Raw genomic sequence first — 26555 nt, forward strand, 5'->3', positions numbered from 1 at the left:
TCTGTACCTTTAGAAGAGAAACAGCCCCAAAGCATAATGTTTCCACCTCCATGCTGGACCCTAGGGATGGTGATCTTAGGGTCATAGTCAGCATTTTTCTTCCTCTAAACATGATAAGTCCCCCTTCTCAAAAAGGCACATGTACATTCATATCAATGAGCATCTAAATGATTCAGAGAAGGATTGGGAGAAAGTGCCATGGTCAGATGAGACCAAAATTAAGCTCTTTGGCATTAACTCGACCTCGTCGTGTTTGGAATACTAAAAATGCTGGCTATGAACCTAAGAACACCATCAAATACTTATTTTACTCAGTAAACTGCAACTTTATTTGTTAGAATTTATTTTAGGTGTTTTTTTCTGGATTTTTGGTTGATATTTTGTCTCTATCATTTAAAATACATCTATGATAAAAATCATAGACCCTTTATTTTTCTGCAAGTGGGCAAACTTACAAAATCTGGTGATCAAATAATTATTTTCCCTACTGTATATATTTATTTATTTGATTTATAGTTGCAAGCGCTGTTTATCCACACAGAGCTAACACTCCTGTGGGTCACTCTGTGCAGATAGAATTGGACTGTACTGAAGATGTAATTGCGGCCTGAAAGGTAGCATCCGAGTACACATATGTCTGTCATGCTTCATCCAAAACCATTTAGCCTGGAGAGCTTCTGAAAATGTCTGACTTTTCTGACGGGTTGGGGAACGATTTTTTTTTTTTTTTTTGCCCCATATATGTTCTGGAAATAATAATTATGACAACTATCATACAAACATAAAACCATTAAGTAACTGTGTAATCGGGTGTCTTAGATGCTACTTTTTATGGCTTTGGCAACCATAAAAATATACTCCAGTCCAACGCACAAATATTGGGCGTTATTTATGAAAGGCAAATCAACTTTGCACTTCAAGTGCACTTGGGAGTAAAGTCACTGTAGATACGAGGGGTGCATGCAAGGAAAATAAAAAACAGCATTTAGCTTGCACATGATAAAATCAGCAGAGCTTCCCCTCATTTCAGATCTATCCCTTAGATTTAGAGCGACTGCACTTCCAAGTGAACTTGCAGTGCAAAGTGGATTTGCCTTTCGTAAATAACCCCAATAGTGTTTAAACACAAGGGACACGCTGGGGGTTATTTACAAAAGGCAAATCCACTTTGCACTGCAAGTGCACTTGGAAGTGCAGTTGCTCTAAATCTAAGGGGTAGATCTGAAATGAGTTGTAGCTCTGCTGATTTTATCATCCAATCATGTACAAGCTAAAATGCTGTTTTTCATTATACTTACATGTCCCCCTCGGATCTACAGTGACTTTACTTCCAAGTGCACTTGCAGTGCAAAGTTGATTTTCCTTTAGTAAATAACCCCCAGTGTACCTACCTGTTGACTTTACTTTTCATTCTAGCATTTCTTGTGTCGACAAGACCACCTTACCGTGTAGAATCTTGTGATAGCTGATAACCAGGTGTCCTTAGATTCCCTGTTCCCAAGACTACGATTAAGCATGCAGGAGACTGTCTGGTATATCCATCACCGTGAAAACACTGGAAAGACATGTTTTTAAATACACACACCTATTGTAATTATGCACGCCCCAGGACCACCTCATTTTACTTATGCACAACACCAGTGATTCATAAAGTAACACTTCTTATGCATGTCTTGTTGTGCAGGGAGCATTAGGTCTGACGCAGAGGCACATTTGTAGATGTTGTTAGTTTAACATGTACTTTAAATGCTTTTACAATAAGATATTGTATATGTTATATAAATATTTTTATTGTATATATTATATTGTAATTATTGCTAGCTTTAATAAACAGATAGGAAGGTATATTATATATACTTGTTTTAACCCTTTTTTTAAACATTTTTTCAGTTGCTTCCTGGTATCTGGTCTAGGCCAAAACGACATCATACATCACTGGAGTCTTCATGGCCATTTTATTTTTCTTTCATCTTTTCTTTTCAGATGGAGTCCAGAAAGTAAATGCTACATGAATCATCTTCCCTTACATACGATGGCTGTTGCTAGAAATGCTAGGAGGGTGCTTTTCAAAGTGATTTCTGAACAAAAAAGTCTTGGGAGACATGACTGGGTGGGTGAGTATGCTTTGAATATTAAAAATGAATGAAATAGTGTTTTCTGTTTGTGGTGCTCAGATACATTTTAGTTCTGTATTGACATGAAACCAGTCAGGATTTGTCTTTTGCGCTATGGTTCTGTAGCACCATCCCAGTTAGGTGCTAGCTAGGTTAGGTACATTTAGTTACTCTGTAATCAGTGGAGCAGCTTGTGATTGCTTTGGTCTGCTCTGTGTTTCACCGATTGTAGGTTTGACTGCTCCCCCCTATTTTCTGGAGAGTTGTGGAAAGTAGTGGGCTGGGAGAATCATCTATAGTTACATAATTACATAGGTAAGTTCAGCCTGTGTAGGTGCACGGGTCAGTGTCTATAATTATTTCCCATATTCCTGTATGTTGTGCTCTTTAAGATGCACATCCAGGAGTCCATATTCATACTCCCCTGCAGCCACCAACAGTTATGGAAGAGAGTTCTACATCCTTATTGCCCTGACAGTAAAAAGCCCCCATGCAGTTTAAGGTTAAACCGCTTGTCCAATCTCATTGTGTGTTCCCGTGTCCTTTTATACTCCTTGATACGGAATAGCATTTTTCCTATGCTGGGATCGCCATTGGGGTATTTGTAAATCACTATCGTGTCCCCTCTCAAGCGTCGTTTCTCCAGCAAGAATAGATTTAGGGTCCTTTCACATCATCACTGATCCGCCCCATGGATATCTGCTTGCTCAGCGGAGATCGACGGAGGGAATAGGAAGATGACAGGTCCATCTCTGCACACTGTGCAGGGATGGACCTGTCAGAGTGCCGCTCTCCCCTATGGGGGATCTGAAGACGATGGACCGTAGAGTCCGATGATGGATAGAAAAGTAGGTTTTTCCTCTGTCACCCTTTTTTGGATCGAAGCAGGGCGGATGTCAGCGGACATGTCACCGCTGACATCCGACGCTCCATAGACCTCTATGGAACATCCGTTCAGGTCCACCTGAAAAACTAACAGGCGGACCTGAATGGATCGGCCATGTGAAAGAGGCCTTAGTGTTTGCAGTCGTTCCTCGTAATCGAGGTCCTCCAGTCCCCTCATTCGCTTTGTTGCCCTTCTTTGGACTCTCTCCAGTTCCAGCACATCCCTTCTGAGGACTGGTGACCAGAACTGGACAGAATACTCCAGATGTGGCCTAACCAGAGTTTTAGAAAGTGGCAAGATTATAGTTTTATTCCTGGAGTATATCCCCTTTTTTATGCATGCTAATATTCTGACAGATTTGGTGAGTAGTTTGCATTAAGACCCCTTTCACACCAAGGGCATTTTGCAAGCGCCTGCAATCCGCCCTCAAACTGCTGCACCATTGCCTCCAGTGTGAAAGCTGAGGGCTTTTCAAACCGGAGCGGTGCGCTGGCAGGACGTCAGGAAAAGTCCTGCCAGCAGCTTCTTTGGAGCGGTGAAGGAGCGGTGTGTTTACCATTCCTCCACCACTGCTCCCCATTGAAATCAATGGGGCAGCGCTGCAATACCGCCGGCAAAACGCCGCTACTGAGGCATATTGCGGGCAGTTTTAACTCTTTATCAGCCACTAGCGGGGGGTAAAAGCGCCCCACTAGTGGCCGAAATGCACTGCAAATTCGACGGTAAAACGCTGTTAAAAATAGCAGCGTTTTACCGCTGACGCAATGGGCATGGCAGTGTGAAAGCCCTCTTATGTTTTTTGTCCCCAAGTGCATTACTTTACATTTTTCCATATTAAACCTAATTTGCCATGTATTTTCCCCCTATATTATTTTATTCAGATCTTTCTGTAAAATTTCTATATCCTGATGTAAAGTTATTGCCCTGCTTATTTTGTGTCATTCACAAAAACTAAGATTGAGCTATTTATCCCATCCTCTATATCATTTATGAATACTTTGAAAACAATTGGTCCCAAGACAGAACCTTGAGGTACCCCACTTACCACTCCAGACCAGTCTGAGTGCATGTTTTTCATCACCACCCTCTGGACACGCCCCTGTAACCAATTTTTTACCCAAGAACAGACCTTATGGTCGATGCCTGCGGACCTCAGCTTGTAGATTAAGCACTGATGGGGGACTGTATTGAATGCCTTTGCAAAATCCAGGTACACTAAGTCCACAGGCATCCCCCTATCTAGATGGCAGCTCACTTCCTCATAGAATGTTAGCAGATTGGTCTGGCAAGATCGACTTTTCTCAAACCCATGCTGATTATTACTAATGATATTTTTTACTCAGTACATTTTTGGATATATGGGGTTATTTACTAAAGGCAAATCCACTTTGCACTACAAGTGCACTGCCAGTGCACTTAAAAGTGCACTGAAAGTGCATGTGGAAGTAAAGTCGTTGTAAATCCGAGGGGGACATGCAAGAAAAATAATAAAAAGCATTTTAGCTTGCACATGATTGGATGATAAAATCAGCAGAGCTTTCCCTCATTTCAGATCTACCCCTAATGCCGCATACACACGACCAGACTTTCCGGCAGAACAGGTCCGATGGTCTTCCCAACCGACTTTCCATGAAGTTACGACAGACTTCCGAACGAACGGACTTGCCCACACACGAACAGACTAAAGTCTGTTCGAAAGTCCGTTCATTTTGAACGTGATGACATACAACGGGACTAAAAAAGGAAGTGCAATAGCCAGTAGCCAATAGCTGTCCTTGCGTCGTATTTGGTCCGTAGGACCAGCATACAGATGAACGGTTTTCCCGATAGGAATTATGTCTGTCGGACAGATTTGAAATATGTTCTATTTCTAGGTCTGTTGGAATTTTTTAAGAAAAACGATCAGACTATCCCACACACGATCGGACTATCCGACAGAATGATTCCATCGGACCTATTCTGCCAGAAAGTCCCGTTGTGCACTTGTAGTGCTAAGTGGATTTGCCTTTCCTAAATAACCCCCATATTCCCTTTATCATCCCCTCCAATAATTTACCCATGATTGTTGTTAGACTGACTGGCCTGTAGTTTCCAGAGATATGTCTCTGTCCTTTTTTAAATATTGGTACAAGATTGGCTTTTCTACAATCAGCTGGTACCAATCCTGTCAGTATGCTGTCCAAAAAGATTAGGAACAATGGTCTGACTATAACCTGATTAAGTTCTCTGAGGACTCTTGGGTGTAAGCCATCTGGTCTTTCCTTCACTCCGGCCTCTGTTAGCCAAAAGGGTATGTCCTGTGATGTGCCACTAACAGTATTGTCGTGGTTCGGTCGACCCCTCTTTTTGACTGAGGAGAAGAAGGCATTTAGTACAGTTGTCTTCTCTGTGTCATCCGTAACCATCCTTCCATCCTCGTCTTTTATGTGGGCAATGTGCTCAGATTTTGCCTTTTTACTGTTAATGTATCCAGAAAATGTCTTTGGATTTTTTTTCTCTCCTCTGCTATATATTTCTTGTAGTCTTGTTTGGCTGCCCTGATTGCGTTCTTACACTTCTTATTGCATTCCTTGTAGTGCTGAAATGCTGATGGTGACCAATCCCCTTTATATTGTTTAAAGGACATTTTTTTCTATTTAATGAGGCTTTTTACATTATGGTTTAGCCACCCAGGTTTCACGTTCGCTCTTCTATATTTATTTCCCATTGGAATGGACTGTGTTATATCTTTGTTTAATATGCTCTTAAAGCTTTCCCATTTTTCTCCCGTGCTCAATGCATCTAGGATTTAGTCCCAATTGATGTCATGTAGTAATGACCGCAGTTCATAAAAATTGTCTCAATTGAAATTTAGTGTTCTTGTGCTACCCTTGTTGTCAAACCAAGTTTCAGTTATACCCACAAAGTCTAAGTCCTCCTCATGTAAAAGCAGCTCTGGTTCCTCCTTTTTCTTAGCTAGGCTCCTATTTGTGTATGCGCCTCTCACCATTGTATGGGTGCATATTAACTTCCCCTTAGTTTTCCTCGGCTTTGTTTTTGAATTGTCCTTGAATTCACCCCAGGATTGGAAGTTACAGCTGTATTATCATTACTGACTCCACTATTACCCTCTGTTCTATGCTTACTGCTGGCTATTGTGCCTCTGAATCAAATCAACAGCTTGATTACTTATATGGCGCCAGACAATCCCTGAGGGAGGATTCCCAGTAGGCGGCTAGGAGAGTGCATAAATATGGTGAGTCCTAGAACAGAAAGATTCTTGTTCAGGAGTAGAAGTTCCCATTCTGAAGGACTGTGCTTCTTTATTTGCTCTGATCATCAAGGTCAAAGTTGTAATAGCAGATGGGGGTGTGTGTGCTGAATCTACTGAAGAGCAACCTGAGTGATTGAGTGATTTGTCTGGGGATCTCGTCTGAAGAATTGGAATATCCAGGAACATTTGTGAGTACAGACTGGTGTGTGAGATCCCAGTGACTATGTGCTGCTACTATCCCTCATACATCAGTGCCAGCCTGCGTTGAAAGATGGACATTCCTTAAACTGACCCTGTACACTTCAGTCCATTATTTGCTGCTGCAAGAACTGAGCTAAGAATCTTTGAGAAAGTGTCCTCAAGTTACTACTTTGACGCACAGGAGTATCCTACAGTTTCCCTGCACCTAACCTAGTTCACGTTTATTAACCACTTCCGGACCGCCTCGTGCCGATATACATCCTAACTTTGAAGAGAAATATCCTTATTATGGCAGCAGTTAGCTGCCATAATAATGGATCCTCTTCTTCAGTGAGCGGTCCAGTTTCCGATAATAGTGGTCTCTGTGACAGATTTGCACCACTCTCTGGGGCCCTCTGCCGCTTACCGGAGCCATCGTTAATGGCGGAGGTGATCGGATGTTTCTCCTTCCTGGGTATGGAGATAAGTGAGGGGAAGATGGCCCTCACCCATCTCCATACCATTGCAGGGCTCTTAAAGGGCAATTTTTTTTATTGCATTTTAGTGTAAATATGAGATCTGAGGTCTTTTTGACTCCAGATCTCATATTTAAGAGGACCTGTCATGTTTTATTTTATATTACAAGGGATGTTTACATTCCTTGTATTAGGAATAAAAGTGACACTTTTTTTTTTTTTAAAGAATAGTGTAAAAATTAAAAATAAAAGGTAAAATAAATAAGAAAAAAAAATTAAAAATTGTAAACGCCCCCCCCCCCCCCCCGTCACGCTGAGCTCTCATGTAGAAGTGAACGCATATGTGAGTAGCACCCGCATATGAAAATGGTGTTCAAGCCACAGACGTGAGGTATCGCTGCGATTGGTAGAGTGAGAGCAATAATTATAGCCCTAGACCTCCTCTGTAACTCAAAACATGCAACCTGTTGATTTTTTAAATGTCACCTATGGAGATTTTTAAGGGTAAAAGTTTGTCGCCATTCCATGAGAGGGCGCAATTTTACAATTTTGAAGCGTGACATGTTGAGTATCAATTTACTCGGCATAATATCTTCCACAATATTAAAAAAAAAAATGGGCTAACTTTACTGATGTCTTATCTTTTAATTCAAAAAAGTGTATTTTTTCCAAAAAAAGCGCGCTTGTAAGACCGCTGCGCAAATACAGTGTGACAGAAATTATTGCAATGACCGCCATTTTATTCTCTAAGGTGTTAGTAAAAAAATGTATAATGTTTGGGGGTTCTAAGTAATTTTCTAGCATAAAAAAAACTGTTTTTTACTTGTAAACAACAAATCTCAGAAAGAGGCTTAGTCCTTAAGTGGTTAAAGCATCAGAAAAGAACCTTGGGACCATTGAGTGGGCCCTTTCGGGGTTGAGCACTATACTTCTTTTAAAGGAGTGTGTTTTACAAAGAGTTGTTCCTAGTAGCAATGCCTAATATATACATCCTCGGACCCCGGTAATCCAAGTGAGATAGTAAAGTGGTAGTGTGTTGTTGGTTTGATTATTTAGGGCAAACGTCCCATTATGGCACACTAAGGACTTGCGAGTAAAAAAAAAATCTCCTATGACTTACCTTCATTTTTTATTTTGCTGCGATTTATATCTGCATTCCTGCAACAGATGTTAAGATGACAATTCACGTTCTAGGTCACCTATCCTTTCTCGTCAGGCTTCCAGTGATGAAACCAGAAGTAACACAGAAACCTTATAGAAGTGGCACAGCATTTTTCAGAGTATAAAATGTAATGGAAACCATTATGGAAATGGCTATCAGTGCCGGCTCACACTTGTGCAATGCGGAACCCTATGAATCCCTATGAATTCCTGTATCGCACCCGACTTGCACGGCAGTTCACAGTGCCATATGCCAACTGCTGGGAGTGTCAAAACATTGTTAATGACACCCCCATTTCAGCTCGCATATCACACTGTGAACTGACAGTTTGGACATGAATTGGATCGCATGAGTGTGAACACCTGTGCAAGTTTAGTCTGAATGCTATGCAACATCAGCCATACTAGCTGTATGTTTGAAATCGCATTGCACGTACTTCGCATGTGATTTGCACTGCAGTGTGGTGCGAATTACATGCGATCTTGCAGAGTGCAGAAGTGTGAACCGCCACTAAATCTTTGATGCTTAAAAAACAAAAACAAAGTATTTACATAAAGTTATGGCCAAACAATTATGGGCATTCTTTTAAAGCAGTGAATGTGACTTTCACCAAACATTTACAGGTGGTGAATTATTCACTGTCATTTAAACACATATACATGGAAAATGTCAGCTGCATTTAATGTTTGGTGGATGACAGATTCACTTCTTTAAAAATATGCTTCTTAAAGTATATTTAAACCTTAAAGTGGTTGTAAACCCTTAAAAAACACTTTAACCTACAGGTAAGCCTAGATTAAGGCTTACCTGTAGGTCCAAGAAATATTTCCTAAACCTACACGGTTTAGGAGATATTTACTAAAAGACAGTCACAGAGATATGCCATTAGTGGCGGCTCCCGTGTGCATGCGTGGGAGTGACGTCATCGCTGCTCTGGCGCTGTGAGTGGCTGGAGCAGCGATACCCGGAAGAAGATGGACGCTCCGGACTACAAGGGACATCGGTGACATCGCTGGCTCCTGTGTCAGGTAAGTGACACATAATGGGCTACTATGCGATGCATAGTAGCCCATTATGCTTTACCTTTGCAGGGAGACAAAGAGGAAGTAAACCCATCAGTGTTTACTTCCTCTTTAAAGGATAAGTTCACCTTTTGGAACATGTTGCATGTCCCACCGGTATTTAGGGTGGGGCATGTAACATGTTTCAGCTTCTGCCGCCTTTTTACCTGATCCCCCTCTCAGTGTGACGGCGGGCAGGAGTTATTTTCTCCGCACCCAGTGTCACAATTCAAAAACAGTGAGGCCGTGCAGGGATCCACCCACATAGCCACATCATTGATTCACAGTTTTCTGTGAACGGATGACCTACAAGTACAACACGGCAGACGTCTTGTAATTATGAATAAGCTGCAAGGGCACTGATGAGCGCCCCTGTAGTTCATTTGCAAGCCCTGCTGTTACCTTTATTTATTTATTATTTATTTTTTGTTAATTCTGTGTTACATCTCAGTGTTTTTTGTCTCCTGTAGGCTCATCAAAGGCACTTCCTGTGTACTTGCATTCCAGCAATGGCTACATGGTATTTCTCAGAATGGGTTTCTTTATTATGACAACAGTGGATCTTGTCTGTATAATGTGTGTTGAAATGGCTGTTTGCGATTCCATGTAGCATCCAAAGGAACAGGGTGACAATGCAGGAGCAATAATAGGGGACCAGGACGGAATATTGTCATCCTATAATTGGAAGTGCCTAAACAGGGACCTTCATGGCATGATCACCAGGTATTATTTTAATGAAAACTGCTGATTAAAAAAAAAAAAAAAAAGCTAATTATTTTTGAAATTACATTAACATGTTAAAACTTGTATGTGATTTTAGTTTATGGGTTTACAACCACTGTATAGTGCACAATAGTGCACGATATTACAAGGTCTTTGTTAGTTGGTTTAATGTCCAAAATTACAGTCCGATATATTGTTAGTTTTGTTTTGTCCAATTAACAGCAAATTATTTGTATTTCTATGTATAAATAAAATTCTGACCTGCTCTCATTTGTCTGAGATTCTTGTTCAGAAGCCAGGGTATCATTAGTAATGATATCCCAAAACGAATGTAGGTCCTCAATTTTCTAGGTCATTGCAATGTTTAAGCACAGGAGTGTGAACCGCATTTGCTGATCTCTTGGGAGTTGTATGTGATTGGCATGCAGGGGTGGACTGACCATTCGGCCACTCAGGCACTGCCCGAAGGCCCCGGGTCACTAGGTGGCCCCATCAGGGTTGCCAGCCTCAGTAAAAACCAGGGACAGTATGTAAAAATCTTTTTTTATTTATTTTTTTACATCTGTCTCTGAAATGTCCCTTACCAACATCCTTTTGGTCTAAAAATCCTGAGATTATAGCTGCCCCACCTTTTCAGTACCTTCTCAGCCAATAGAAATATGTCTGTGTATACTGTGTGTACATGTATGTGTATACTGTGTGATTGTATACTGTGTATACTGTAATCTCTGATTACCTGGGGGCCCCATAATCTCCTATTGCCCAGGTGCCCCATGAGTTGTCAGTCCGACCCCGTTGGGATGTCTTTGTTTTTAATGGATTCATAATAAAGAACCAATTTTATGCACTGGAAGTGCCACCATCTCTCATTTCTTACTGTTGTGGACTTGGTTGTGGACCAGGAAGGCACCTGGCTTTATACATCAGCAGAGGATCTCACATGTCACCTTGTGAGTGGTGCACCCTTCCTTTTGTGTGTTAGGCATACCCGCAGTTTTCATTATAGAAAAGGGGAAAAAGCTGATTCAAGAAATTTTGCAATTCAATTGATGCCTCTTTAAAAAAGCAATTCTGCCCCATATGGACTACTGCCAAATCCACAGGCTGGGCATGGCCTAAAAACTGCACCTATAATGGTCTTTCTGGGGCATGGGCCTGCCAGGTGCCTGGACCAGCAGAGGTTCAAGCCCTCCCCTCTCCATCCAGAATAAAAATCCATTTTGAGTGGAGTTGCTCGTTACAAAATTGAGAAACATTTTGGAAAGTATCTGGGAACATAAGAAACAAAAGTATCCAGGAAGAAAATGAATTACAACTCAGGGCCTTGAATTTAAATAAAGACCAAGGATCGAGAAGAGAGTAGGTAAATTGATGCTGTAATACAGAAAGGTCTACAAAGCTTTCTAGTCTTTATTGAGCCCTCTTTGAGATACAAATATCTGAAAACACATGGCCACAGGTAGGTTATAAATCACCTTATGGCACATTTAAAGAAATGGGAGTTTTCGTGCCAAATGGCTTAGAAAATAACCAATAATCTTTTGTCATGCTCAACAGTGCATAATTAGTTCAACCTGTGTCCATTAATAGAAAGTATTTACTATATGCCAATACCAGCTCATCTGACCTTGAAGAAGCCATATTATCTCTGCTAGGCTTACAGACACTTATTTTAACATAGGCTTTATTCTCGAGACAGTTGCTCAATGAGCTTGCTTCCCTGGTACAGCTCTGCATTCATTACCAGGTTTCCATACAGATTAAATATTACTAAATTGCATCGGGGACTAGAAGGCTGCCTTCTCGTGTTGTCTTAAGCCCATACACACAAAAGACCTGGGTATTTGTAAACACGCACTAAACCCTGTGTCCACAGACAACCGCAGAATGTGTACTTATTCAAAACATCAACACACACTGGTCACTGGAAAGTCTTGTATTATTATTTTTCTTTTTTGTCTTGTGCTTTTTTTGCCAGTTTTTGCAAATTCAAAATTACGACCTTTTACAAGCTCCATTAACCCCCTTTGTACCAGATGACACGCACCCTCGCATGTGTCACTGGTGACAATAATAAGGCTTTAGGAGATAGTTGGATAGGTATACTGTTAGGTAAACTAACAGTGAAACAGATAAATACCCAGTTCTATAGAATTTTAAACGCCCATGTACATTTAAATTTGACACTTTAAAATAATCCTGTTTCTACATGTTTATTTTTCTCTAGTTAGGTTTTTCCCCCCCTTGGCTCATCTTGCCACATTATACGACCAATTCTTCGACTGTCTTTCCATATTAAAAGACAAGGAAACGTGTTGTCATTAGGAGGTTCCTCTTAATATGGCTTAAGCTGTGATGTCTTTTTGAGTTCCCATAGCTCTTTGGAATTCACAGCTTTGTCTCCAGCTTGGGCACTCTTGGCTTGCCAGAAGAGACTGCATAAACAATGACATTCATCAACATGTCACTGAAGGCTGAACATCATTCAGGTTGCACAATTAAATTTAGAAAGCATTGACTATATTAACATATAACATTTTTTTTTCCATTGCATCCTTTTGTTTGGCAAATGTAACCATTTTGGGACTCTGCCGCTCCAGTACAAAGATAGTGCAGAGCCAAGGACTACTGAAGTGGTAAGAACAGACTTCACAAAAGGAAGACACTGTACATGATTCTCGAGCCTGATTAGGGCCTTTGTTATGTATCAAAGGAGCTAAAGAATGAACTAGTAGGAACTTTTAGCTGCAGAGCTTCGTCGTCTCGTACGTGGAGCCGTTAGGAAGCTGACTGCTGAATACAGAAAGCTGGGCTTGTATTCTTCCCACCTCATTGCTGCTCATTTTCAGCCGGTGTCGTAGTAAGCAGCTAAACAGATCCAACTTACGGGCACCAGGTGGGGAAAGGAAATTGACACGTTTCCTCAACTCTTGCATTTCCATGAGTGCTCCTTCTCTGGATCCAGGCTGCTCAAGTTTTTGAGCCAAGCCCCTGATTGCCTCTGGATCAAAGGGCACGCTATAACCAAAAGCATGAAGACCATCAATACGGACATACTCAGGGTCTCCCAATTTATCATCCAAAGTCTGTTTGTCAGTCCATTCTGCTGAATCTTCCTCTCCCTCTTCCTCAAGAGGATTGCTCCTCATGTAAAAATGTACAGTCTCAAAAAATGACCGCCACCGATGACCTAATATCAAAGTCCAGTTCTGGCAGCGGTCTCCTCCTTCCATGTCCCAAGTTTTCTCCCAACTTGGATACCCTTGTTCCCCGGCAGGCAATAGCCAGCTTTCTGAGTGGCTTCCTCCAAAGGGGTTAACATACACTGTTACCTGTGGATCTCTGGTCCCATTCCCAGCAAGACAGAGGCGCATTGAAAGTCCTAGAAGCATATGCAACTGCCTTGGCCAGTGCTTGTTGCTCTTGCAGGTAAGCAGCATACGCTTCCTGCCTCCCATCTGAAACCACATGCCAAGTCGTAGATCTCCAGAAATAAAGAATGCTGGGGCTCTCAAACGTCCATCCTGCTTTAGGAGCAAGTATTTCACCTCCAAGTCCTGAAGGCTACCTTCTGTCCCAAGGTAAGGTTCTGAGGACTCAGGCACTGAAGGCACACACAGGCCTTGAGCTGAGAGAGTGTATCCAGGGTTGCAGCTGGCACACTGAGCATGAAGTACTGTTGAACAGAGGGAACACAAGGGACCTGGTCCCTGTATGCAAGGTATGTTCTCCTGGCAGTTGGGGTGCTGGAAAGTGCAGGTACAACTGTGGGAGGCCTCTAGAAATGTGCCTGGCACAAGAGAGGCACTACAGTACAGAAGAGACTGAATCCGATGCCACCAATACGATACAGATCTGTAGAAAAAAAAAAGAAAAAATTACTATTCACTTAAACATAAAATCATTATAAAATATAATAATACTACAGTATTAGATATATATGCGTATTCAGTAAAGCAGTGAAAAAAAAAAAGGAAAATGTAAAAAATGCAGTACCCCATATCAATCAATCATATTTCAGTTAAATAATGTTAGAAAGGTCAAATATAAGTTTTGATTATATGCTATGGTAATTTGTGCTTTGATTTCCTGAAAATGTCTTTGGAGGGCCACATTTTCTCTCATGTGGATGCACAGGTGTTCCATGCGTCCCTTGGAGGGAACTTATTTTCCAGGGGCAGGGTCAGATTGTAAAGATGCTCCAACACTGTAAAGTATCCAGTTGTGGAAACATTATGTGACATACACAATGTTTCCACAACTGGATCCTGGCTGCCAAATTTCTAATGTTTGCTGCAAGGTAAATCCTGCGTTGTGTCTAATTTGTTGCTATTGTCTCCAAGATAATACACTTTCATGTTTATTTCAAGATTAATCCTGCCCAGTTTCTCCTTCTTATACTGCAACCTAACCGAGCTGCTCACATACTATGCAGTCTCTATTTTTGAAAATTTTGGGAATAATTAGGGATATGAAGATGGGGAGGGATTTCGGGAATTTGAGTTGTGGCTCTGACGTGTTTTTTAAACACGTATACGTTTTTTTAAATACGTATTCACATATTTAATAAACTCTTAAGACAATGCAGTGGTTCTGCAAAAATAGAAGCCCACAACTATACAGTGGGCTTCTGTGTTTTGCCACTGGCTAATTTGTACAATGTTGATGGCTGTAGCTTTATTTTTCATAAACTTTCCTTTAGCTTTTAGATCTGTTGTGGCTGCTACTTCCACTGATCAATTCACATCTATTACCACTTAAGGGTTTGCACTCTAAACTACCTAAAAAATAATTTTATTTCAAGTTGAACTGAATCATATTGGGATGTTGCTTCTGTATTATAGCCAAGCTAAATGTAAAAGTTAAAAAAAATATTAAAATATGTGATGCCAATATACAGTGTCTCCGATTCTTGTGTATTGTTTCACATCACCACATATAGCTTAAAGCCATCTCCTAAAATGTAGCTTATAAAATTGGTATTTTTTCCATGTCACCCTCAAGGTCACCTTAAAAGTACCCTGTACCCACTGTATGGTATTTAAAAATGTGTTTTCTTTGTTAAATGTATCTTATAGCAGTGTCCAACACCGCATGCTGTATTTTGACAATAACTTGCCATTTATCCCAGAAAATAGCTAAAATTTAATTTCAAAACCTCCCCCCACAATCCAATGGGATTTGCTACAAAGTTTAGGCATCACACATTTTAGACACGATTTGACAAACACCTGCAAATCAAGGCAAATTTGCTAATCCCTACTTTAAAAAATGTACGTACTTAGTTCATAGTCTGGGCACAGATGCACAACACATTACTCTGTAACATTAATCTGTGCGCCGATGCCTTAAGAAAGAATATTACTGCAATTTGCATATTGCCACCAGCCCATGACCTTTTTTAGCTAGTCCCTTTTAAAGTCTATATATATATATATATATATATATATATATATACTGTATACATATCTATCTATCTATCTATCTATCTATCTATCTATCTATCTATCTATCTATATATATATATATATATATACACAGAGAGAGAGAGAGATAGATATATATAGATATATATAGATAGATATATATATATATATATATATATATATATATATATATATATATATATATATATATATATATATATATATAGGCAGTACACTACTGGAGGGGATTGTGGCTTTTATATACTCAGCTTTATAATGCTTAAAATGCACAGCTTAGGCCAATATAAAATCTAAGTCTTGGTTGTAAGGTGTTAATTGGGAACTGATTATACAATTGCATACATACACACATAGAAGTCATATACTGTATACTGCTAGACATTTGAAGGTCATGTGACAATCAATGCTGTCATTTCTTTATTTCTTACTTCCCCAAGAGGGAGTGATAAAGTTTTAATCTGTGAAGGAAAGTACTACCTTTGACTCACTAACTTGCAACCAGCCGTGCTTGGCCTTGTAGTAATTATACAATAATAGTCTGCGTTTTGCATCATTATCTTATATGGTAGATCTTTCTATGGTGTTTTATAGCTATCTTTATAAGACTTTTTCTAGCTTGACATGTCTCAAAAGACTGGTAACTTTTCTAAACTGCATGAGATAAATCATTTTTGGTCAACTTAATTTCAGGCTCGGCCTTCTTGCGTTGGTTAAAGGTCCTTCCTGCCGTCAAGGCTTGGTTTACACCTTTCTATGCATGTCTTCATGTGTTATTAGGTGCGTTCCTAACAATTATGGGTTTTCATGTGCTGCCATTGTCATTGAGAGGTCCTAAAATTTGTGTCAACTTATCAAAAAAATGGACAATGCATGTCAGCACATCTCACAGTTGTGAGCTACACCAATGCCTAGGTGTGAATGGGCCTTTAGGGTTTGTGTACAGGTTTATTTATATCTATTCTTTGAAATGTGTTTGAAGCTAAAATTTGAAGCACATTGAAAATAATGTTGTTAACATAATACTGTCTGATAGGATAGGTCACAATACAGCATTATTGCTTTCAGGTTGGGTTTGATTTTTAAAAAGGCAGTTTTTCTTATACAAACACGTTCCACACTAATTTTTTATTTAATTGCCATCAATATAAAGAATCTGACATGCATGTCAAGTGCAACTCATGCATTTTAAATGCATATGCAGTCTCTTGTTGACCTTGTTGATAAAGAACACAAAATAATTGAAGTGAACACGTTATCCAATTTTAAAAGTCCTTCCAAAGAGCAGGCATTACAATGTGCCAAGGATTGTACTGTATTTTAAACTTCTAAAGCCACTTCTGTGCACCCCATGAATCAGGTCCCCATTAATTCAATTGTGGCCTAGCCAATATCCTCCTGTCCAATGAGAGCACCTTCATTGACCCACAAGGTAGCTCTCACTGTATAGGAGGACATTGGACACTTGGAGCTTAGGTCAAGCATCAATCTAAAACCACGATCACACAAAAACTGTAAAGGGTAACCACAAACACCTTGCAGTGCCTACTCTTTGGAAGAACGTTTATTCTTCAAATTTTAAATGTCTGGCAGCTCCTTTTTAAATAGAAAGTACAATGTATTTCCAGTACTAAATTGAGGATTTATAGTAACCTGTCTGCAATTAAATTTAGATTCACTTTATTTTCGATGATCATTGTATTTCATAAAAGGATTCACAAATGCACCATCTAGGAGTAATCTGAATATCAGGGAAGTGGATTAGCAATCCTACTTAACCTCTTCAATACTGGGCACGTTTACCCCCTTCCTGTCCAGGCCACTTTCCATCTTTCAGCGCTGTTGCACTTTGAATGACAATCGTCATGCAACATTGTACCCAAACTAAATTTTTATCATTTTGTTCACACAACTAGAGCTTTCTTTTGGTAGTATTTAATCACCACTGGGTTGTTTTTTTTTGTTTGCTAAATAAACTTGAGGCCAAAAAATGCCAGAGCTGTACAGATATACCCCTAATTACCTCTTTTCAGAAAGTAGACAGTTCATGGTATTAGTAAGAGCCATAGCAGTGATCAGGGACACTGACTGGTGACAAAAAAAACAAACATTTTTTTTCAATTTTTTTTTTTAATTATTATTTTTTTATTATATTTTTGTCCTTTTTTTTGCAATTCGACCAGAGCAATATGTTACCATAGTAACATTTTACTACTCTGGGTAAGTTATCAGTATCATTTTTTTACACATTATTGCCTATAGCAATGAATTTCTTTGCTATAAGCATACTTAATGTGATTGTAGCTGTATTATAGCTGTTGAGTACTGCTTGGACCTTGAAGAAGGGGACATACCCCGAAATCTTGTCCTGAAAAATTGTATGTTAGTGCAAATAAAAAAAGTATCACGGACAGTACTCAATTTTCTTTTTTGCTATAAGCAAGAATTGTACTTAATGAAATAGATTAATTTAGTTTGTTTTTTGTAATTAGCTGTGATTGGCCACAGCTGATCACATGGCACAGATAGGGCTGTGATTGACTGCCAGTGTCATTTACACAGGAATCACTGCATTTGTATAGCACTGATTGCTGTATAAATGACAATGGTCCCAAAAATGTGTCAAAAATGTCCGATGTGTCTGCCATAATGTCGCAGTCACAATAAAAAATGCTGATCGCCGCCATTACTAGTAAAAAAAATTATTAATAAAAATGCTATAAAACTATCCCTTATTTTGTAAACGCTATAAATTTTGCGCAAACCAATCAATAATCGCTTATTGCAGTTTTTTTTACCAAAAATATGTAGAAGAATACGTATCGGCCTAAACTGAGGGAAAAAACAGGTTTTTTTATATAATTTTGGGGGATATTTATGATAACAAAAAGTAAAAAATAATGCTTTTTTTCAAAATTGTCGCTCTATTTTTGTTTATAGCACAAAAAAATAAAAACCACAGGGGGTGATCAAATACCACCAAAAAAAAGCTCTATTTGTGGGAAAAAAGGACGTCAATTTTGTTTGGGAGCCACGTCGCACAACCACGCAACTGTCAGTTAAAGCGACGCAGTGGCGAATCACAAAAAGTGGTCTGGTCTTAAGCCAGCAAAATGGTCCGGTCTGAAAGTGGTTAAAGCTGGCCAGATACACTGTCAGTTTTTTGTTCATTTGGCCAGTGAGGAATCCACTCCTTTGACAGTGGGACCCACCGTGCTGAGAATACACTGGATAATGGCTACAGGTGCTGATAATTAAATGTTTTCTAGCATGTACCTTCAACAGAAGTTGGTCAAATGATCGACTTCTCTTAACTGTGGATGGCCTCACACTAATTGAAATGTGTCCAGTCCCTGCTGATCCAGACATATTTCAATCAATCAGTGTATGGCCAGCTTTAGCTCCACAGGTCCCCTGAGACCCCAGCTTCTGTTGTGATAAAGCCAGATTTTTTAAATAAAAGTCAAAGGCTGGACCAACCCTCTCATTACCTAATTCTTCAGTAGTTCTTAGTTATTAGGCTTAGCCATCATGCTTGAACACCCATAGGTAAGCACTGGAGCCGGGAAGGGTATGCTAGCCTTAGACTTTACCGAATAGCTGATATTAGCATATTTGAGTCATTTGGATTTTGAATGTACCAAAGAGGTGCAGACAACTGAGGATCACCTTTGCTCTTTTACAAAATTTCTTAAATGGAAAGGTTTGCTTTAACCACTTGCTTACTGGGCACTTAAACCCCCCTCCTGCCCAGACCAATTTTCAGCTTTCAGCGCTGATGCACTTTGAATGACAATTGCGCGGCCATATAACACTGTACCCAAATGGAATTTTTATCATTTTTTCCCCACAAATAGAGCTTTCTTTTGGTGGTATTTAATTACAGCTGGGAGTTTTATTTTTTGCTAAACAAACAAAAAAAGATGCAAAAAAAAAAAAAAAAATCATGTTTCATAGTTTGTTATAAAATTTTGCAAACAGGTCATTTTTCTCCTTCATTGAAATGCGCTGATGAGGCGCCACTGGTGGGCACTGATAGGCTGCACTGGTGGGCACTGATAGGCTGCACTGGTGGTCACTGATAGGCACAGTTAAGGTGGCACTAATAGGCACATACAAGGTGCACCGATAGGCACAGATAAGGCAGTACTGATGGGCACAGATAAGGTGGCACTGATGGGCAAAGATGGGCACAGATAAGATGGCACTGATGGGTGGCACGGATGGGTGACACGGATGGGTGGCATGGATGGGTGGCACTGATAGGTACCACTGATAGATGGGACTGATAGGTGGCTCTGATAGGTGGCACTGCTGGGCACTGATGGGCGGCACTGATGGGCACTGGTAGATGACACTGATGGGCACGGATATGTGGCACTGGGGTACAGCACTGTTGTTGAGGCAGATTGTGGGCAATGATAGGTGGCACTGATGGGTGGTACTGATGGGGGGCACTTTTTTATTATTTAGGTGGCACTGGGAGGGGGCAGGTGGGCACTAATAAGCTGGCCATGATTGGGACTGATGTCCCGATCACGGCCACGGTGATCGGCTTTTTTTTTCTCCTGACAGCAAAAATAGCTGATTACCGGCTCTGTTGTGTCACAGTGGTGGGCGGCACAGTGGTGTAGTGGTTAGCACTCTCGCCTAGCAGTAAAAAAGGTCACTGGTTCAAATCCCAACCATGACACTACCTGCCTGGAGTTTGCATGTTCTCCCTGTGCCTGCGTGGGTTTCCTCCGGGTACTCCGGTTTCCTCCCACACTCCAAAGACATGCAGGTAGGTTAATTGGCTTCTGTCTAAAATTGGCCCTAGTATACAACTGGGGATCTTGGATTGTGGCTCCTTGAGGGTAGGGACCAATGTGAGTGTGCAATGTAAAGGGATAGGGACAATTGTAGACACTCACTCAGGTTGAACTGGATGGACTGATGTCTTTATTCAACCTTACTAACTATGTAACTATGTAACATGATCAGCTGTCATTGGCTCCCATCCGTGATCAGGTGAGTCTCATAGACTCGCTGATCACAGAGCGCGCCGCGCAGGCTGCTCATGCACAGGACGACGTCAATAGACGTCGTCCCGGCAAAGCAGGTCCGCTCTGTAGCCGTCATTTGGCTATAGCGCGGATCTCTAGTGGTTAAAGTGTGAGTAAACTCCCATACATGATTTTTTCCTATAGGTAAGCCTATAATGTACTGGAAATATCTCCTAAATGTGCACCGTTTAGGATATATTTACTGTACATGCAGCCGGTGACATCATTGACGCATGTGTTCTGAAGGAACACGCATCCGGCCCGTTTCTTTTGAGTCCTGTGCCATAAAAGGGTGGCTCCCACGCAGTGACATCATTGCGGCTCTGGCTACTCACACAGCTGGAGTCTACTAACCCAGAAGGAAGACCAGGTCATGGTGGAAGCCTTGTCATCGGTGATGGCTCGCCACTGGAAAGGCCTAGTTCTAAGGAAAGTTTTACATAATGTGCTAGTATGCGATGCATACTAGCACGTTATAACTTTGCCTAGCAAAAAAAAAATGCTGGTGGTTTACTACAGCTTTAAAAATGAAATACTAGAATAAAAAGTAAAAGCATATTAAAGAAAACTTTTATTGAAAGATTATGTAGGTTGCCACTGGTGAGCCCTCTGAATGAAACTGCTGCTTGCCAGGCTGTCATGTTGAGCTCATTCACTTTAATACTTTCCAAGGTACTGATGCAAAACAGCATGTAGATCAGGAGTTCTGACTCCAGTCTGACTGTGCTAGCTTCATGTTTGTTTTGGCGAGGGAACTCTGACTATTTTCAGGTTTGTAATACCCAGTGCAATGACAGCCTTCATGTTCCTTTAAGAACAGATGTTCTTTAAAATACTGTAGTCCAAAGCATGTTCAAGCACAACGTGCTTCTGAAAAAACCCTGTCAAGGAACATTTATCAGGATGCATTACAAACTTCCAATGGGTCCACATGTGCCTAACCATTACAGGTATTGGGGGGACCATCTAGAATAGGGACAGTATTGGAATTGGTTTAGTTGTCATTGTAGGAATTGTGTGCTATGGCCAGTTTGGATGAACATGGTGGTGTTCTTAAAGTGTCATGAAACACAAATCATTATAAACTGTCAATACATGCTATATTACAATGTGTGCATTCTCACTTCACCACTACAGCATTCATTTTCTGTATTCTACAAAAAACCTGGTTGATCCTTGCTGTTCACTGTCCATTCATCCTTGTCTGTGTCCCCTCTGCAGCCTGAGATAGACCAGCCGTTGCCACATTTGCTGAGCATGCTTTAGCTTCAGTTACTTTCTAAGTTGTTCATTTCTTCCTTTTTTTATTTGTTTAGCCCACTTGACTACAGAGACTCACATGTGGGCATATACACTCTGGATAAATGACAGCCCACTCCTACCACTCCTTCTCCATGTCCTTGTACTGCTAATCATTATGGGGTGGGTATCAGATGGTGATTGATAAAGGCTTCACCTCCCTGTTGGTCCCAGCACATACACATCATAGACCCAGGATGGAGGGATGTGACACAGGCTGTGATTGGTAGAACCTCCTCTAAATATATTTACAGTGTGAACACTGTCATCTTCTCTAGTGACATCTTCAGGAGGCCATCTCTTCTCTGGGTTCTTGCACCCAGACCCTATGATGATGTGCATGCACCACAGTGTGTCATCATTGAAATAAACCAGAAAGAGACAGCTGGTCTCCCTTATGATTTGGAGCCTGCACCGTAGAATACCCTATGGGATGCTTTGCATGAGTTATGTAGCTGTGTAGGAGGAGATGAGAATTGGGTGAGGAGATGAGGAGAGATCTATGTTCTTTGGTAGGGATGAGCTTCGTGTTCGAGTCGAACGTACGTTCGACTCGAACATTGGCTGTTCGGCCGTTCGGCGAATTCCGAACGTTTGGGCCGTTCGCGTCAAAATTCGAGTGACGCGCGCGCGGACCACAATGCACTGCGGTGGCGCAGTGCATTGCTGCCCCATGATTGGCCAAGCATGCACTGTGACCCCGCATGCTTGGCCAATCGCAGCGCCGGCAGCGAGGAGAGCCATGATTGGCCACAGGCATCCTGCCTGTGGCCAATCATAGCTCAGGCTGTGTAGTGCACGCCCCACACTATATAAGGCCGCCTTTGAGGCGGCTTCGTGTAGTGTGTTACTTAGCATCTGAAGCAGTGGGTGTTCTGTGTACCTTCAACACAGTACACACCAATCGTTTTTGGCTGATTTCCTATCTTGCTGCTGTGTAGTGGTTGTTGTCTGTGCCCTGACTGCAGTATACACCACTATATTCACCTCACCTATATAGCTAGTGATCTAGCTTTAACCACTTAACAACTGCCCATTGCCGATTAACGGCTTCAGGGCGGTTGTTTAACTCTGAGAGGCCGTTAATTAACGGCCTCCCAGAATTCTGCTCTCGCGTGCCCCGAGGTGTGCGCACTCGAGAGCATCCGTGACCGCCGGGTCGCATCACGGATCATGGTAAACGGCCGCTCATAGCGGCCGTTTACCACGTGATTGCTCCGTCAAATGACGGAGTGATCACCTGGAAACAAACCGGCGTCATGTTATGACGCCTGTTCCTCCCTCCCCTCTCTGTACCGATCGGTACAGCGGAGGGGAAAGAGATCGGTGTCAGCAGCGATGTGGGCTGCATCTGCAGTGCCCACATCGCTGCTCACCGAATTTAACCCCTCAATTCCCTGCCAATACTCTGCAATACCAGTGCATACTCTGCAGTACCCTGCCATTACTCTGCAGTACCCCGCCATTACTCTGCAGTGCAGTACCCTGCCATTACTCTGCAGTGCAGTACCCTGCCATTACTCTGCAGTACCCCCCATTACTCTGCAGTAACCCCCATTACTCTGCAGTACCCCCCAATACTCTGCAGTACCCGCCATTACTCTGCAGTACCCGCCATTACTCTGCAGTACCCCCAATACTCTGCAGTACCCTGCCATTACTCTGCAGTGCAGTACCCTGCCATTACTCTGCAGTACCCCCAATACTCTGCAGTACCCTGCCATTACTCTGCAGTGCAGTACCCTGCCATTACTCTGCAGTACCCCCAATACTCTGCAGTACCCTGCCATTACTCTGCAGTACCCCCAATACTCTGCAGTACCCTGCCATTACTCTGTAGTACCCCCAATACTCTGCAGTACCCTGCTATTACTCTGTAGTACCCCGCCAATACTCTGTAATACCCTGCCATAAATTGCCATACCCAGCCATACTCAGAGATACCCAGCCATACTCGGTGATACCCTGAAATACCCAGCCATAGACGCCCCCCACCCCTCACCGCCCTCCGGTGCTTCTACCAACTCGCCAGTACGATCAAAGCCAGAATCTTTTTTTTATTTTTTATTTCAGGCTTCCCAGCCTAGAGGTGAGATATGGGGTCATATTGACCCCCCAGATTTCACTGTAAAGAGGACCTGTCACCCCATATTCCTATTACAAGGGATGTTTACATTTCTTGTAATAGGAATAAAAGTGATCAAAAATATATTTTTGGGGAAAAAAAATGTCAAACTAACATAAATAAAGTAAAATGAACAATAAAAAAATAAAATTAAAATTAAAGCGCCCATGTCCCCATGTGCTCGCATGTGCCACACATGTGAGGTATCGCCGAGAATGTTAGAGCGAGAGCAATAATTCTAGTCCTAGACCTCCTCTGCAACTCAAAACATGAAACCAGTAAAAAAAAAATTAAAGCGTCGCCTATGGGGATTTTTTAAGTAGCGACGTTTGGCGCCATTCCACGGGCATGTGCAATTTTGAAGAGTGACATGTTTGATATCTATTTACTCAGCATAACTTCATCTTTCACTTTATGCAAACATTGGGCTAACAAGTGGTTAATAATAGAGCTTGCAGTCAGTAGTGTTAGGAGATAGTGCGTGCTGTCTGCGTGCTCTGTACCCAGTACATACCGCTATAATATAGGGCAGGCCCCTACTTTCAAACATCCAACTTACAAACATCTCCTACTTGCAAACGCAAGGAGACAGCAGCAAGTGAGATGAAAAAAGATGGACGACAAAACAAATTATACAGGGGTGATAACCCTTCCCTATGTTTTCCAAAAAGCTTAAAGATTTTTTGACTGGAGCTACACTTTAAAAATGTACCGGTTGAAAATGACAAACAGATTCAACTTAACACAACAAACCTACACAGTCCCTGTCTTGTTTGCACCGCCTGTATACTGCTGTTCTGAGTATATAGGGCCTGGGGGCCACACGCATTTCCTTTTTTTAATATGGGTACGGGGTTCCCCTTAATATGCGTACAAGACCCAAATAGGCTGGTAATGGGCAGGGAGGGCTACCCATGCCATGTTTCTCAATGATTTTCAACCATATTGCAGGAACCAGATATAACATTAAAACCGCAAGCAGTTTTAAATGGTGTTATTTCCGTTTAATGTCATTTTGTGCAGGGACTGTTCTAAACACGGGAAACACGTGGCACTTCACAGGCATACTACAGACACCCCCCAGGCACCATATTTAAAGGAATATTTCACTTTTTTTTTTCACTTTAATCGTCATTAAAATCAGTGCTCCCGCCAAAACGGCAGTTTTTAAAACTTTTTTTTGCAGTGACCCATGTCCCCTGAGGCAGGAGGCAGGTCCCCAAGCCCTTTTTAGGACACTATCTTGCATATTAGCCGTTAAAATTAGCACTTTTAATTTCGAACGTTCGAGTCCCATAGACTTCAATGGGGTTCTAACGTTCGTACCGAACGCGGGGGTCGTTCGCAAGTTCTGGTGCGAACCGAACCGGGGGGTGTTCGGCTCATCCCTATTCTTTGGAATCTAAAGTAGGCAGCGCTGACAACACATGCTTAGTATGGTAGTGTGATTGGCTGCTTTACAAGCCAGTTACAGCTTGTAAACAAACAAACGTTAACCAGAAGTGACAAAATCTTTGTTGCTTCCAGTTTTTACCTTCACAGAAGAGGGGAAGGAACTTACGCTTCATCTACTCTTCACAAAGTATCCAATGGGTTCCTGGTGTAATGGAAGACCCTAGTAAATGCTGTGAATGGTGAGGGGGGACCCCCTTCAGCTACCTGTAAAAGTGATCAGGTGCATAGCCACTTGGATCACTTTTACTATATAGAAAATTGCTGGCTGAAAGGAACGGTACCAGGACTATAGCTGTAGCTGCAGCCACGATCCTGCTATAACCACCTAATTACGAGGCTTTATATATATATATATATATATATATATATATATATATATATATATATATATACATAAGGCGGTAGTTAGGTAGGTAAAGGGACAAAAATATGCACATACTGCCTTAACATACACTTTAAAAGAACTGTCACTTTAACAAAAATGCAAAAAAAATTTTATGAAATACTGTAGCTGCCGAAAGGTAAAAAAATATCTATATCTATCTATTCACACACCCCCACTTATCGTATTTGTAAACTTACAAATGAGTTATCTTTTTTAACTGCATCTAAACATCACATGATACGAAGCCTATACAGTAATCTTGCTGTGTTTTCACCAAAACATGGAGTATGTGTTTAGGGATCATACAGAGATACGCTTTTGTCTATATCAGCTTGCAGCATCCTTGTACATAAACCCAAGGAGAATATAGGACCCTGCAAGGCAAACTGAAAAAACTGAAAATGGATTTTCAACAGGTTGCTTCATTTAGACTGTAGTCTTGCTTTGTTTTGAACAGTGTGTTATGCACAGTACAAAAAATATGCAGCGTGCATACAAAGTGTTGATTCACTCAACACCAGCTGATAAGTAGCCCTCAACTATTGTTAAATGAGTTCTTTTTAAAAGTAACCTTTGACTCCCTGTTGATTCCATATTTATATTCTACATGCAAAAAAAAGCACATAATTCCGGGAAATCAGACTTTTCCTTCTTTGTGGGAAGATTGCAGGGTAAGCACAGGCCTACAGTAACTTATGCTTTTGACACACGCAACTGCTGTTACACATAAATAAATCAAACTTTATTAGCTTTTTTAACTACTTCAGCCCCGGAAGGATTTACCCACTTCCTGACCAGGCCATTTTTTGTGATACAGCACTGGGTCGCTTTAACCTCCCTGGCGGTACGATTATTTTGGATTTTAGCTGCTAAAAGCGGTACAATTATTTTGCATGAAAATTTGGCGTTTTATATTGTAGTCCTGTAATTCTTAGGAACAACTCTCT

At 41.2% G+C, this 26555-nt stretch overlaps 1 protein-coding gene across 2 annotated transcripts in view; it reads right to left on the reverse strand.

Moving 5' to 3' along the window:
• Positions 1–11244: 11244 nt before the first annotated feature.
• Positions 11245–26555, reverse strand: part of BRINP2 (BMP/retinoic acid inducible neural specific 2) — a 485004-nt gene continuing 469693 nt past the window's right edge. For both annotated transcript variants that reach the window (XM_077453187.1, XM_077453188.1), the window contains exon 8: positions 11245–13710. In XM_077453187.1, coding sequence (XP_077309313.1) covers positions 12597–13710 — 1114 coding nt within the window. In that variant the 3' untranslated portion in view covers positions 11245–12596. The remainder of the gene's footprint in view (positions 13711–26555) is intronic.

The sequence above is a fragment of the Lithobates pipiens genome, unplaced genomic scaffold (assembly GCF_037356315.1).
Source record: "Lithobates pipiens isolate NorthernLeopardFrog02 unplaced genomic scaffold, aLitPip1_a1.2 Scaffold_23, whole genome shotgun sequence".
In the NCBI taxonomy this organism is placed as follows: domain Eukaryota; kingdom Metazoa; phylum Chordata; class Amphibia; order Anura; family Ranidae; genus Lithobates; species Lithobates pipiens.